Raw genomic sequence first — 12,040 nt, 5'->3', positions numbered from 1 at the left:
TATAATGCTTGAGATAGAACCCAGACTTGGCCAGTTAACTGCATTCCCAATCCCCAATCCCTTTTTTTAAAAAATGTGAGGCCAGGTCTCACTAAGTTGTCAAGGTTAACCTTGAACTTGAGATCCTCCTGCCTCAGCCTCCCCAAGTGGCTGGGATTGCAGGCATGTGCCATCACACCAGACTTTATTCATTATTTTAAAACAAGATTTTAACTCCATTAGAGATTATCTGTACTTGATATAGGTGAGACACATGCTTTCAAGGTTTTCTTGGAATTTTTGCTCAATAAATGAACAAAAACTATTCATTGATTGGTTTTAAGAACATAATATTAATGAAAAATGTGCTTTGTTTTATTTTTTTTTGTTTTCATATGCCATTTAGTAAGTATAAATATAGGCATAGACTCCAGACCTCAGGGTGGTAAGTAGCAAATCCAAAAATATATACACACTAAAAATATCATTTAACATCTGTTAAAAGTCACTAGATTTTTTTTGGTTTTGGTTTTGGCTTTGTGTTTGCTTAAAAATGGTATTAGAGATATTCCAGGTTCTTTGAAGTCACATTCTAAGACACTCTCAGGCTAAAGCTGTTTGTAATTGAAGTTTCTCCAACAACTTGTGAGGTGGTTGTCTGGTAAGGAAAGCAGTTGTTCTCATATTGCAAAAAAAAAAAGTGGTCATTTTCATGTGGAAAAGTCTCTTTTTCTAATGTGGATGATTAATTCTTGATGATAAATATGAGTTGGTTCTGCCTTTATATGGTTTTGTTATAGAGAGAGATGCTTGCTTTGCTCTTGCTTTAGTGTGTATTGTGTGGAAGGAAAAAATTTCTGAAAGCAAGGAAAGGTGAAAGAGAAGATACACATTTTCTTGAAATTGGCTGCAAGCAGCCAGAGGAGGCTGATTACTCAAGAGTTGGCTGCAGACCTGGAGCCACTAAACCTGTCAGGCAGTTCTTCATACTTTGCAAATAGGATACCTTAAGAATGACTGTCCAAAGTCAGTTATGCAATTGCAAAATTTTTTAAACAAGACGGTTTTCAAATCTATTTTAAACACTTGTTATCTTAAAACTTGCTATGTTGATTTTATCTTTTCAAAGTAATGTTTAATAATAATCTATTTAGTTTTCCCCCCACTGGGGAATCAACCTAGGGCCTTGCCCATGCTAGGCAAGTGCTCTTCCCCTGAGTGACTCTCCCAGCACCTATTTTTTCTAATTTTTTAATTATAGCTTTATAGTTATACCTAGTAGTTGAGTTCATCCCAACAAACTCATACATGTATGGAATTTGATTTCAGTTCATGATCCCTCCCTTTTCCCTCCTGTCTTCCTTCCCCTCCTCTCTCTCCTTCTCCTTCCTCTACTCTACTTGACTTCCGTTTGACTACTAATTTATATTTTATTTGTTCTTTATGTTATCATATCCTTCCCTCTTCTAGCTTCCGCATATGAGAAAAAACATTTGACCCTTGAGTTTCTAAGTTTGACTTATTTCACTTAGCATGTTATTCTTCATTTCCATTCATTTACCAGCAAATGCCATAATTTCATTCTTACTTATGGCTGAGTAGAGCTCCACTGTGTGTGTATGTGTTTATCTATCTATCTATCTATCTATCTATCTATCTATCTATCTATCTATCACAATTTCATAATCATTCATCTATTGATGAACATCTGGGTTGATTTCATAATTTAGCTGTTGGGAATTGGGCTTCTATAAGTATTGAGCTGACTGTATCACTGTAGTGTGCTGATTTTAGATCTTTTGCCAGTGGTTATATTTTAAAAGAAGTTCAAACATTGCAAAAATCTCAGCTGAAATTTTGCCTGTTAAGACCAAATTTGTTTACAAGTACCACCATCAACAGAAGCATATACATGCCACACAACCGAGGTTTATCTGTCCAGCTGCCCTTAACAAAGCTCATCTCCGCAAGAAAATATGAATCTGGTCATCCTTTTCTTTGACAGACATGTTTTTTCTGCTTTTTTCTGTCTGACCACTCCAGTAAGCATAAGTTCTTTTAAAAACATTTCTCAAAAACATTAGGGACTACAAACTTCTTAACAGGTAATATCAAGTTAAGTATGGAAATAAACAATTTCAGGTTATGAATAGTGCTTATGGTAAGGCATGCATGAGCCAAGTGAGAAAACTTAGCAAAACCTGAATTTCTTTGAGGTTTATTATCAACACATTTACCTGCCCAAAACAAATCTTCAAAAATACCAGGATAATGAGGCTCTATTTCAGAAATATAGGCAGTTCTCTATAGTGTAGATTCTATACCTGTGGATTCAACCAACCTTGATGGTTGCATTTAAAATGTAAAATATAAAAATGCAGTTATAATGAAGATGTACAGGTTTTTTCTTGTCATTTTTTTTATGAACAGTATGGTACAAAACTATTTATATAGCATTTACATTATATTATGTATTATAAATAATCTAGATATGATTTAAAGCATATAGGAGAATATGCATAAGTTATATGCAAACAATATGCCATTTCATATGAAGGACTTGAGAATTCAAGGTTTTTGGTACCCACCAGAGGGTCTGGAACCAAAACTCCTTGGATTGTGAGGAATGACTGCAAATTGGTTCTCTACTATGAGGTTTCTTAGACGGTTTGATTTATTCTAGACTAGCTCTTTCCCTCTACATCTCCTTCAGGCTGTTGTCACTATGTCTTACAGCCAGTGCATTATGAAGAGAAGAACTGGTGTGAGGAACAGTACTCTGGAGGCTGCTACACGACCTACTTCCCCCCTGGGATCATGACTCAATATGGAAGGTAGATAAGAGTGCTGAATGGTGACTGAAATTCCCTGCACCAGAACCCAAACTCTTCATGTCACTTCTCTCTCCTATTTATTCTAAATACAAAACTAAAGAAAACAAAAACAAATACCAAACAAAAAAAACAAAAAATTTTTAAAAAGAAAAAAAATCCCCAATTTTTGTGTGTGTCTTGTGACTCTCAGGAATGAAGCCATTATAATTCTGCACCATAATGTTGTTTTTCATGCTTCATTCATCTGGAGGAGCAATCCTTGTCAATATGACCAAAGAATGCTAGAGCATAAGAATAGCAATAGGGATAGTCAGGGCTCACTTATGTTGGCCTTATACTGAGTTTAGAACACAGTCAAACTTCCTCAAATTTGTATTTGATGACAATTAACAATGTATGAGTTAATAATATAGCAGTAATTATTATGACCATTATAGTAACACTAACCCAGGCAATCATGTAATGCTAAGGGCTCAGTCAAAATAAAATGGGAAATGTGGAACAGTGAGTGAAAGGCTGTTGAGAGTAGTCAACACACAGAGGGCATGAGTAAATGTAGTTGGTTAATCAATAAGTTCATAAAAACTGAAAAAGAAAGATAAAAGGCTGTTTTTTAGAAGATGCATAATGATTTTAGTTAACACTTTCCTTATCTTCCTGCACATGGCAAAATATGATCCAAGAGAACATTCTGGGGCCAAAGAGCACTACCCGATAAGCTTTTGAATCATTGATTTTCAGATATGCTGAGTGTATAATAAGTCAATATTAATTGTTTCCTTCAGTATGTAGCTAAAGGCCAGCTCTTTATCAAGCACTCTCCTGGAAACTTAAATATCAAGGACACCCCTCCCTGCTGAGGAGGTAACAGTGTGATGGGTCAGGGTGAGCATGAGGTGGGGACAGAACATTAAAAAAAGATTAACTTTAAAGTATTGAGATTAGTGCTCTAATAGAGGGACATAATAATAACTTGGGAACACATGGAGGCTTGAGCCTACCTCACCAAGGGAAATCTGCAGAAGTCTCCAAATGGAATAAGTTCCCTCTGTAAAAAGTGAATAAGCAGCAAAATACATACAGCATAGTTTAATGAAAGTGGAGAAGGAAAATCCACTTTCTCTTGCAGGAAACCCTTCCTGAATACACTTAGGTTCTTGATTATTCCAGATTATTCCATGTTATTATTATCCATTTACTAATATTCTATAATATCTTCTCTTCTATTTCCCCTCCCTTTTTTGATGATGGCAATAAGGGCAGGTGAAGAAAAATCTACCAATTCAGGCCAATCTGTTCACTTTTCTGATAAGAAGTCCAGTGGTGTAGAGTATTGACTAAAGTGGAACATGGATGTGAGCTTTGGACATTCTTTACCTGATACAATGCAAACCTGCAATAGGATGAATAATGACTTGTGAACAGTGCTTCTCTTATGATATTTATTTTCAGTTACAATAGACTTCCCCTCTTATAGGCCAAATGCTGTGGCACTTCATTACTTTGCATAGCATGTGGGCACTCTATTAACTGATAATGGTAATGACATACTAGGAAAATGATATCGGATAAAAACAAAGACTTTGACTTCTGGGGGACCTGGTTCAAACCCTGGCTCTATTTTCTAGCAGTGTAGCTCTGGATATGCCATTGCACATTTCTCCCACTCTCATATTCCTCATGTCCACAAACAGATAATGATAATAATAGCTCTTTCATGGAATTCTTGAAAAGATTGAAAATTAAATAAAAACAAATAAAATAAATAAATAAAATGAAAAAAAAAACATCCTTTGGGGTTAAAAAAAGAAAAAAAGAAAATTAATGCAGTAGAGAGAAGCAGCATAACCAGCTGACTAAGACGGTTGGATTGTAGATTCTGATTATCTGGGTTCAAAGGCTAGCTCTGCCACTTACTCTCTGTGAACTAGAACAAATTGCTCTGTCATTGTTGCTGGCTAGGTTCTAGGAAGCAGTCTCTGAAATAATTAGTAGACAGGGTATATGTTAGAGCATGCCCTTGAAATTAACACCAGTGGAAGGGAGAGGAAGAGAGCAGGAGTGGGAAAAGGGAGAATTCCGGCTGTAGTGGTTTCAGTGAAGACCCCGACTGACCCTGTGAGGAACTATGGCACTAGAAGGACCCTCCAGAATAGTCTCAAGTTGGGGCGGTAGTGTTCTTCAGTGGAGACAGTCTCTAAAGATGGCTGACATTAGAAGACTGTCTTCTGGCAGCAGTTGCAGCAGCTTGTAGTAAGTCCTTTATTTTTCTTTTTGGTGCTGGGAATTGAACCAAGGGGTGCTTTACCACTAAGCTGCATCCCCAGTCTTTTGTATTTTTTTTAAATTGAGACAGAGTCTTACTAAGTTGCTTAGGGCCCTTTAAGTTGCTGAGCCTGGCTTTAAACTTACAGTCCTCCTGCTTCTGCCTCCCAAATTGCTGGGATTGCAGGCATGTGTCACCATGCCCAATAAATCCTTCATTCTTGAAAGAGGTCTGTGTGATACATCACAATGTCTACTACAGCCTACCTCCATATTCTCATCTGCAAAATGGTGATAATAGTACTGATTTCATACAATTATGGTGAGGATTAATGCACTTAGAAAACTATGTGACACCCCCAAAATGTTAGCCATTATTTTATCCAGTCATAGTCAACCCTAGCAGAGGAAAGTGCTCAATGAATGGTAGTTATGGAGCCAAGGCTCAGTGAAAGGAAGTGATTTTCCAAGTTCATCGGTGGAATAACCATTGGGGAATTGGGGGCATATGTCACCCAGAGATGGTGAACCTTGAAAGGAACAATATGGGACTGGGTTCCTATAGTCCCTCACTTCATGTAGGTGAAGAAAGTACATATTTTCCCTCCATCAATGTCAGGTCTCCTTTTACTGTGAGCTCTTGGTATAGGAGTGGACTTTGGATTTTATTCATTTTGTCTGTGATGGAGATGATGAACATTATTCCAAAATTTCCAATGTCCTCCTTGAAGTTTTGAATCTGAAGAAACTGACCAGCCTTAATCTTTGTGGGAAACCTTATCTCTGACTGTCAGAGACAATCATGCTTACCTCTTTTCTTTTGTTTCCAGGGTTCTACGTCAGCCAGTGGGCAGGATTTACTTTGCAGGCACTGAGACTGCCACACACTGGAGTGGTTACATGGAAGGGGCTGTGGAGGCTGGGGAGAGAGCAGCCAGAGAGGTAGGGCCCAGTGTCTTGGATGTGGGTAAGGAAGCAATCCATGGACCTAACAAGAAGATCAAAGATGTCTGAGATCCTGGTGGCCAACCGCCCCGCTTCAAATAATCCCCATCTGAAGACCCATGAAACACCAATATAATGGTGGTTTCAAGTGAAAAGAAACTCCTTAACCCAAAAGTAATAACCAGAATATCTAATATGTCACCCAAAATAAAAAGAGCCTGTGAGATTACACTGGAGAGATAACCTAGGTCTGATATTATAGAATCAGACATGTTTCTATTAGGATTCAGAATTAATTTTTATCTTTCTGGACAATTCCTCTGATCTCATAGCCATTAAGGCGTGTTTACAACTACTAAAATTTATGGTAAAACTTTTGGAGCCTTTTAAAAGTTGAGTTGACTGCTCTGGCCTTTATCTTGATATTTTTGATGGATATCTCAAGAGACATTCACTTAGTCCTTTATTCAAAAAGCAGATTAGGAGGAAGACGGTATAAACTTTTCACTTCACCAGCGTGCTCTTTTCATTTCAGGTCTTGCATGCCATAGGGAAAATTCCAGAAGATGAAATCTGGCAACCAGAACCAGAGTCTGTGGTAGGCTATATTTTATTTCATTATTTTAGATATCTTTCCTTTAAGAGCAATTATTTGCAAGAAAACACACTTGAATATATATCCAGGCCTTTTCTTAAGCAGTTCACCCCATGAATATTTAAATAGTATCATGGGTTAAGGCAAAGGTGAGAGGTTTAGATAAACTTTGACTAATTTGTAGTCACCACACCCACTGCATGTTATTAGACAAAAATATGTGTGTGCTTTTTTTTTTTTGATGAGGGGAAGGCACTCTGAGAGTTTCAGACTTATTTAAAACTCAGTAGGGACCTGAGGATATAGCTCAGTGGTAGAGCGTGTGCTTAGCATGCAGAGGCCCTGGGTTCAATCCCCAGCACCACAGAACAAAGAAAAAATCAAAACAAAAAAAAATCCAAAAGAACTCAATAAATGTCTGTTGAATAAATATGTGACCTGATGAATCTCTACAGGAGGAAAGAAAAGAAAGGAAAGTATATTATCTCCTGTCCAGGGGCAAAGGGATAGAACAAAATGGAACATATTTAGATTAAAATGAACTTTCAATATACTTTTCACTTTTGTAATAAAATCCCAGGAAGTATCCCTGGCTAGAAGGAAGAACACATAAAAATTAGAGTGAAAACACATTGTAGAGGACAAGAAGCAAAAAAGTCAAACATTCCTCTACCCTTTTAAGTTAAATAGAATAGCCCTGACACTCCAAAGTCATTTTCTAGTGCTTCTGCTAGAGATGGGATTGTGGACTGCAGGGACCAAGGATGCATTTGCTCAACAAATATTTAAGGTGTATGTTTTCTGCATTGACCACTGAACCAAGGGTACAGCAGTCCTTTCATAGAGCACCCCATGTGCTGGGAAATACAGAAAATAACCCAACAAGCAGAGTATGACAGAGAAGATATGTTGAGAGAAAATGTGAAAAGAGGAGACCATCTCAGGCTGGGGCTGCAGAAACACTCCCTATGGATATGAAGTGTGGAAGAGGGAGTGGTTTAGCAGAGGGAATGTCATGTTTAGTGGCCTAGAGGTTGGACAGAGTGGGTCACTTTTGGAGATGTGGAGGAAATAGACTCTCTGAAATGAAGTACACAAGCCCTGTACTAATACCAAATGTTCTCTGAATGCAGGATGTCCCTGCACGGCCCATTACCACGACCTTCTTGGAGAGACACTTGCCCTCCGTGCCAGGCCTGCTAAGGCTGATTGGATTGACAACCATCTTTTCAGCAACAGCTCTTGGCTTCCTGGCCCACAAAAGGGGTTTATTTGTGCGGGCCTAACAGGAGGCCATCTTTAACCATACGCTTTCTTACTCTATTTGAGATATGAGCTTGGGGAAGTGATTGAAATAAAATTCTACAAAGATATGAAGAATGCAGAATGAGGCGGGGAGCATGAGAATGAATCATACCACAGGAAACACTATATCTTTCTCCATGTGGGCCCTCAGTTAGCATCCCTTACCTGGCTTAGCCCGCTGTCCCAACCATTTCCAAGTTTATTGCCCTTAGAATCTTTAGAATAATATGTTCATTTAAGGTCCTTGCTTTCCCACAACATACGTTGCCAATACACATGCAGTTAGTTTTTGTCCATCTATGTGGCTTTGTGCATGTCCTTCCTTTGTGCATGTCCTCTCTTTCCCAAGTTTTCTGCATTAGTCTTTAGAATCTTGTATTTTTATAGCTGGAAAACCCTAGACACCATGTGATTTTCGTCTGTTTTAGAACTGAGTAAATTTAAACTGACAGAAGTGAAACTAATTGCTTATGATCCACAATAAGCCACTGGTATTTGGGTGACTGGAACACAGGTTCAATGCTTTTTCCACCTCCCAAGATGAATTCCTCATTGTCCTTTTCCCCCACTGCCATTGTTGCTAATGGTGTCCCTTGTGTGGGTTTATTCTGTACTATGTTGTCTCGTGTGGCTCAAATGCTATTCAGTATATATCCTTAAGCCTTGCGGTCTTGTTCGGTGTCTCCAGCCAACTTTAAATATTTTGAGAGTAGGAATCTTGTCTTTGTCTTTCTTTTGTAACCTCCATTATGTCTCCACACAAAGGTTAGTGCACACTTCAATAATTAAAAATAAAGCTGATTGAGCAGATGTGTACTGTCTTTTCTTTTCTTTTTTGGGTGATGACCTTCAAGGTTTTGACAGACCAAATAAAGATCCAGTATTAGGTATATAATTGTGGCTTGAAAGCATTTAGTCAAAATTTTCCTGAAGCCTGGTTGATGCATGGATTTTGATTGTGTGATCCATCATGGGTGGCATATGTGTGAAAACTTGGTAAATGATTTATAATGCTATGATAAGGATGCTAAATGACACAATCTCTTGCTCTTATTCCCCTCAAAAAAACTTTCAAAATAATTGACATATTAATAAGCAAGATGCTTAAATTATTAAGGTAATTTTATTTCAGTTGACCTTTTATACTCTTTATCAGTGCAAAGCTTTTAACTAGGTATACTCATTAATTTAAAACTACAGTTTCACAGTCCATTAATTTCTATATGAACTACTTTTTAAATGATATCATCATTTCAAAGCATTCATACCTCTTGACTAACAAGGTCGGATTTTATCAGGATGTATTTTAAGTCCACAAATGACCATTTTTACATTCTTCTTCAGAAAAATGAAGCTGATTATTCTTGGCATAAGTGAAATTTAAGAACTCCCCAAGGATTAATAAATAATAATATAGAGTTTCTGATTTTATAATAACATTCACATACATGAATTTATAGGAAGTTGGAAACTAAATGAGGAAATTAAAGAACCCACAACTTTCTTTGTGACCCTTTTGGTTTTTGAATCTGTTAAAAAAATGTAATGTAGGGGCTGAGGATGTAGCTCAGTGGTAGAGTACTTGCTTAGCATGCTGAAGGTTCATGGCTCAATCCCCAGCCCTGTAAAAAATAAATAAATGAAAATAAAAAGTAACAAATAACATACTTGCCATAGCCGTGTCTTTTTGAGCATGTACTCTTCCAAAAATTTCCCTTAAAAAGTTGTCACATTACTAATACCAATATGTCCATCAAAAAGAACTCAAATAAGTAATTGCACTCACCAGATATACCCTCGACTTCCAGCTGGGGGAAGTGGCCCTTTTCTTTGTTCTCCCAAAGTCACATGCATACAACCCTATCCCCTACTTGCCATGCGAAATTGCAATTTTACCTTCCTGTTAAAACATGTAATTTGGACTGGGGTTGTGGCTCAGTGGTAGAGTACTTGCCTCACGTGTGTGACGCACTGGGTTCGATCCTCAGCACCACATAAATAAATGAAACAAAGCTATTGTGTCCATCTACAACTAAGAAAAACCACCATGTAATTAAAAAAAACATGTAATTTGAGGTGCCAAGTTATATTTGCTATCAGTTACCAAGGTGAATCTGGAGATAGACAAAAATGGGAAATGTCAAGAGAAAGACCTAGAATTTTCCTTGTTGAATCCCGTCACCAGTTTTGAGGATATAAAAAGAGGGGGGAGAGAATTTTGAAGGGATCGATTTGTGCAGACATCTCTTTAGAGAGAGTTGTTATGTTGAGTCCAACTCACTTCAAAGAGGGGAACAGGGGCTACCTTCTCATTCTAAATCTAGTGAGGGGTCTTCAAGGTTAATCCTTCACCCCTGCAGAATCTGAAACCCTGGATGCTGCTCAAGATAGTGACCTGAAAGTGAGAGGCTGCCAGAGAAACTTCCAGAAAACAGAAACTGAACAGGAGTCAAAATTGGCTAATCAAAAGGTCTTGTGGCACTATCTGAGTTGTGGCTGCCAAAATCAGGGCCAGTGTGAGAGTATATGAAAAAAAAATCCCTTAAGTGTTCCCACAAGAAAAAGCCAGTTCTTCAAATACCCTGGGTCAGACATTGTTTTTCATTCACCTTCTCACCCTCATTATCTCCTATGGTGCCTGAACCTTCAGAGTGTCTCAAATAAATGAATAAATAAATTCCTGAACTTTTTCATGTTAATTCTGAATTGACAATTCTGCTGTACCTACCTAGCAAACATAATATTTCCAAGGCCTCTTTTGCAGAAAACTAATTATGATTTTTTCCCTTATACTTATTTTGAGAGTATCATTGACTTTCTTGACTATATTGTACTTGAGGCAGTACTAATAGCTGGGTGCAGTTTCCTTCTTGGGTGGATTGATGGGTCTAAAACTGATCCTCAACTGGAGGTGCACATCAGAATGATTGGGGGGCTTTGGAGAGACCCATGTGTTTGAAGTATTATAACAGGTTTAGTTTAGAGTAATATAACAGGTTGTTAGAGGTCTCACAGCATCTTCACAGACCTTCTCTGTGAAGGTCTTAACCAAGGGCTAGGATTCACTGTTTTGAAGATACAGGAATCTTGGAAATCTGATATTGAGCCTTTCAGAGGTCTACTGCTCTGTCCCCAACCTCTTTCAGCTGCCCAGCTATATCCCAGTGGAAATAAGATGCATAGAAAATGATTTGGAATAAAACGAAACAATGTTGCTCTCTGAAATAACATTAAGCATTAGTTCAACAAATTTAAGAGACCTGTTTCATAGATCATAGGAATTGCTTGACTAAAGAAGGAATATCTTGATTGAATGGCATGGTTGTCTTGGGTGGGGTCCCCCCCAAAAGCAGAGACTCACTCAAACAATAAATTTTAATGCAGAGCATTCATTCTCAGAAGTGATCCCAGGAGTTAAGACTTAGAACTGGAAAGCATTAAACAGAGAAAAGAGAGGTGTCCCAAGGGTGTCATCAAGCTGGTCACTGCTGTGGGTCACTGGTGCTCAGACCTGCTGGGGATCCTTTAAAATCACATAGAACGTACCTCAGAACAGATCAGCTGAGGGACCAAAGGGGAGAATGTTTATCCTCCAATGGTCAAAGTGTTCCCAGGAATATTAATTCCTTGAACTTCTAAGATTACCCATGTACCAGAATAACCACTAAGGAAGGCATCGATATCAGTTTTCATATCTAGTTGTTGCAGCAATGTCTGAGTGAAAGGATGGGCTGAAAGGATGCAGTAGCACCCACGAACTGCCATATATAGGGGCCAATAGACAACTTAAAAAGAGTTGTGTTGAAATGTGGAGAGGATCTCATGAAAATCAAAGGGAAAGGGGAAAGAAAGGGGAAATGATGTTGACTAAATTGCATTGTTATATCATGTCTGTACAAATATGTAATAATGAATCCTACCATTATGTATAATTATAATGCACCAATTAAAATATGAAAAATAAGGGTTCTATTGAGAGAAGAACTATATGACATTTTTTCTTTTCTTATCCGTTTTTTTTATCAAAGGGAGAGATGCCAAATCTTAGGAAAATGGTCTGTTTATGTGACATTCTCATGGATATTTTAGTAATAAAGAGGGCATTCCAATTTGGATT

At 37.8% G+C, this 12,040-nt stretch overlaps 1 protein-coding gene across 1 annotated transcript in view; it reads left to right on the top strand.

Annotated features, from left to right (window-relative positions):
• Positions 1-8,733, top strand: part of Maob (monoamine oxidase B) — a 112,630-nt gene extending 103,897 nt beyond the window's left edge. The window contains exons 12-15 of the mRNA XM_047535913.1: positions 2,716-2,813; positions 5,909-6,020; positions 6,559-6,621; positions 7,752-8,733. Of these exons, the coding sequence (XP_047391869.1) occupies positions 2,716-2,813; positions 5,909-6,020; positions 6,559-6,621; positions 7,752-7,904 (426 nt within the window). The 3' untranslated portion in view covers positions 7,905-8,733. The remainder of the gene's footprint in view (positions 1-2,715; positions 2,814-5,908; positions 6,021-6,558; positions 6,622-7,751) is intronic.
• Positions 8,734-12,040: the final 3,307 nt, after the last annotated feature.

This window comes from Sciurus carolinensis, chromosome X, assembly GCF_902686445.1.
Source record: "Sciurus carolinensis chromosome X, mSciCar1.2, whole genome shotgun sequence".
NCBI classification, from domain to species: domain Eukaryota; kingdom Metazoa; phylum Chordata; class Mammalia; order Rodentia; family Sciuridae; genus Sciurus; species Sciurus carolinensis.
The sequence above is the reverse complement of the archived record's forward strand: the minus strand, read 5'-3'. Positions and strand labels throughout refer to the sequence as shown.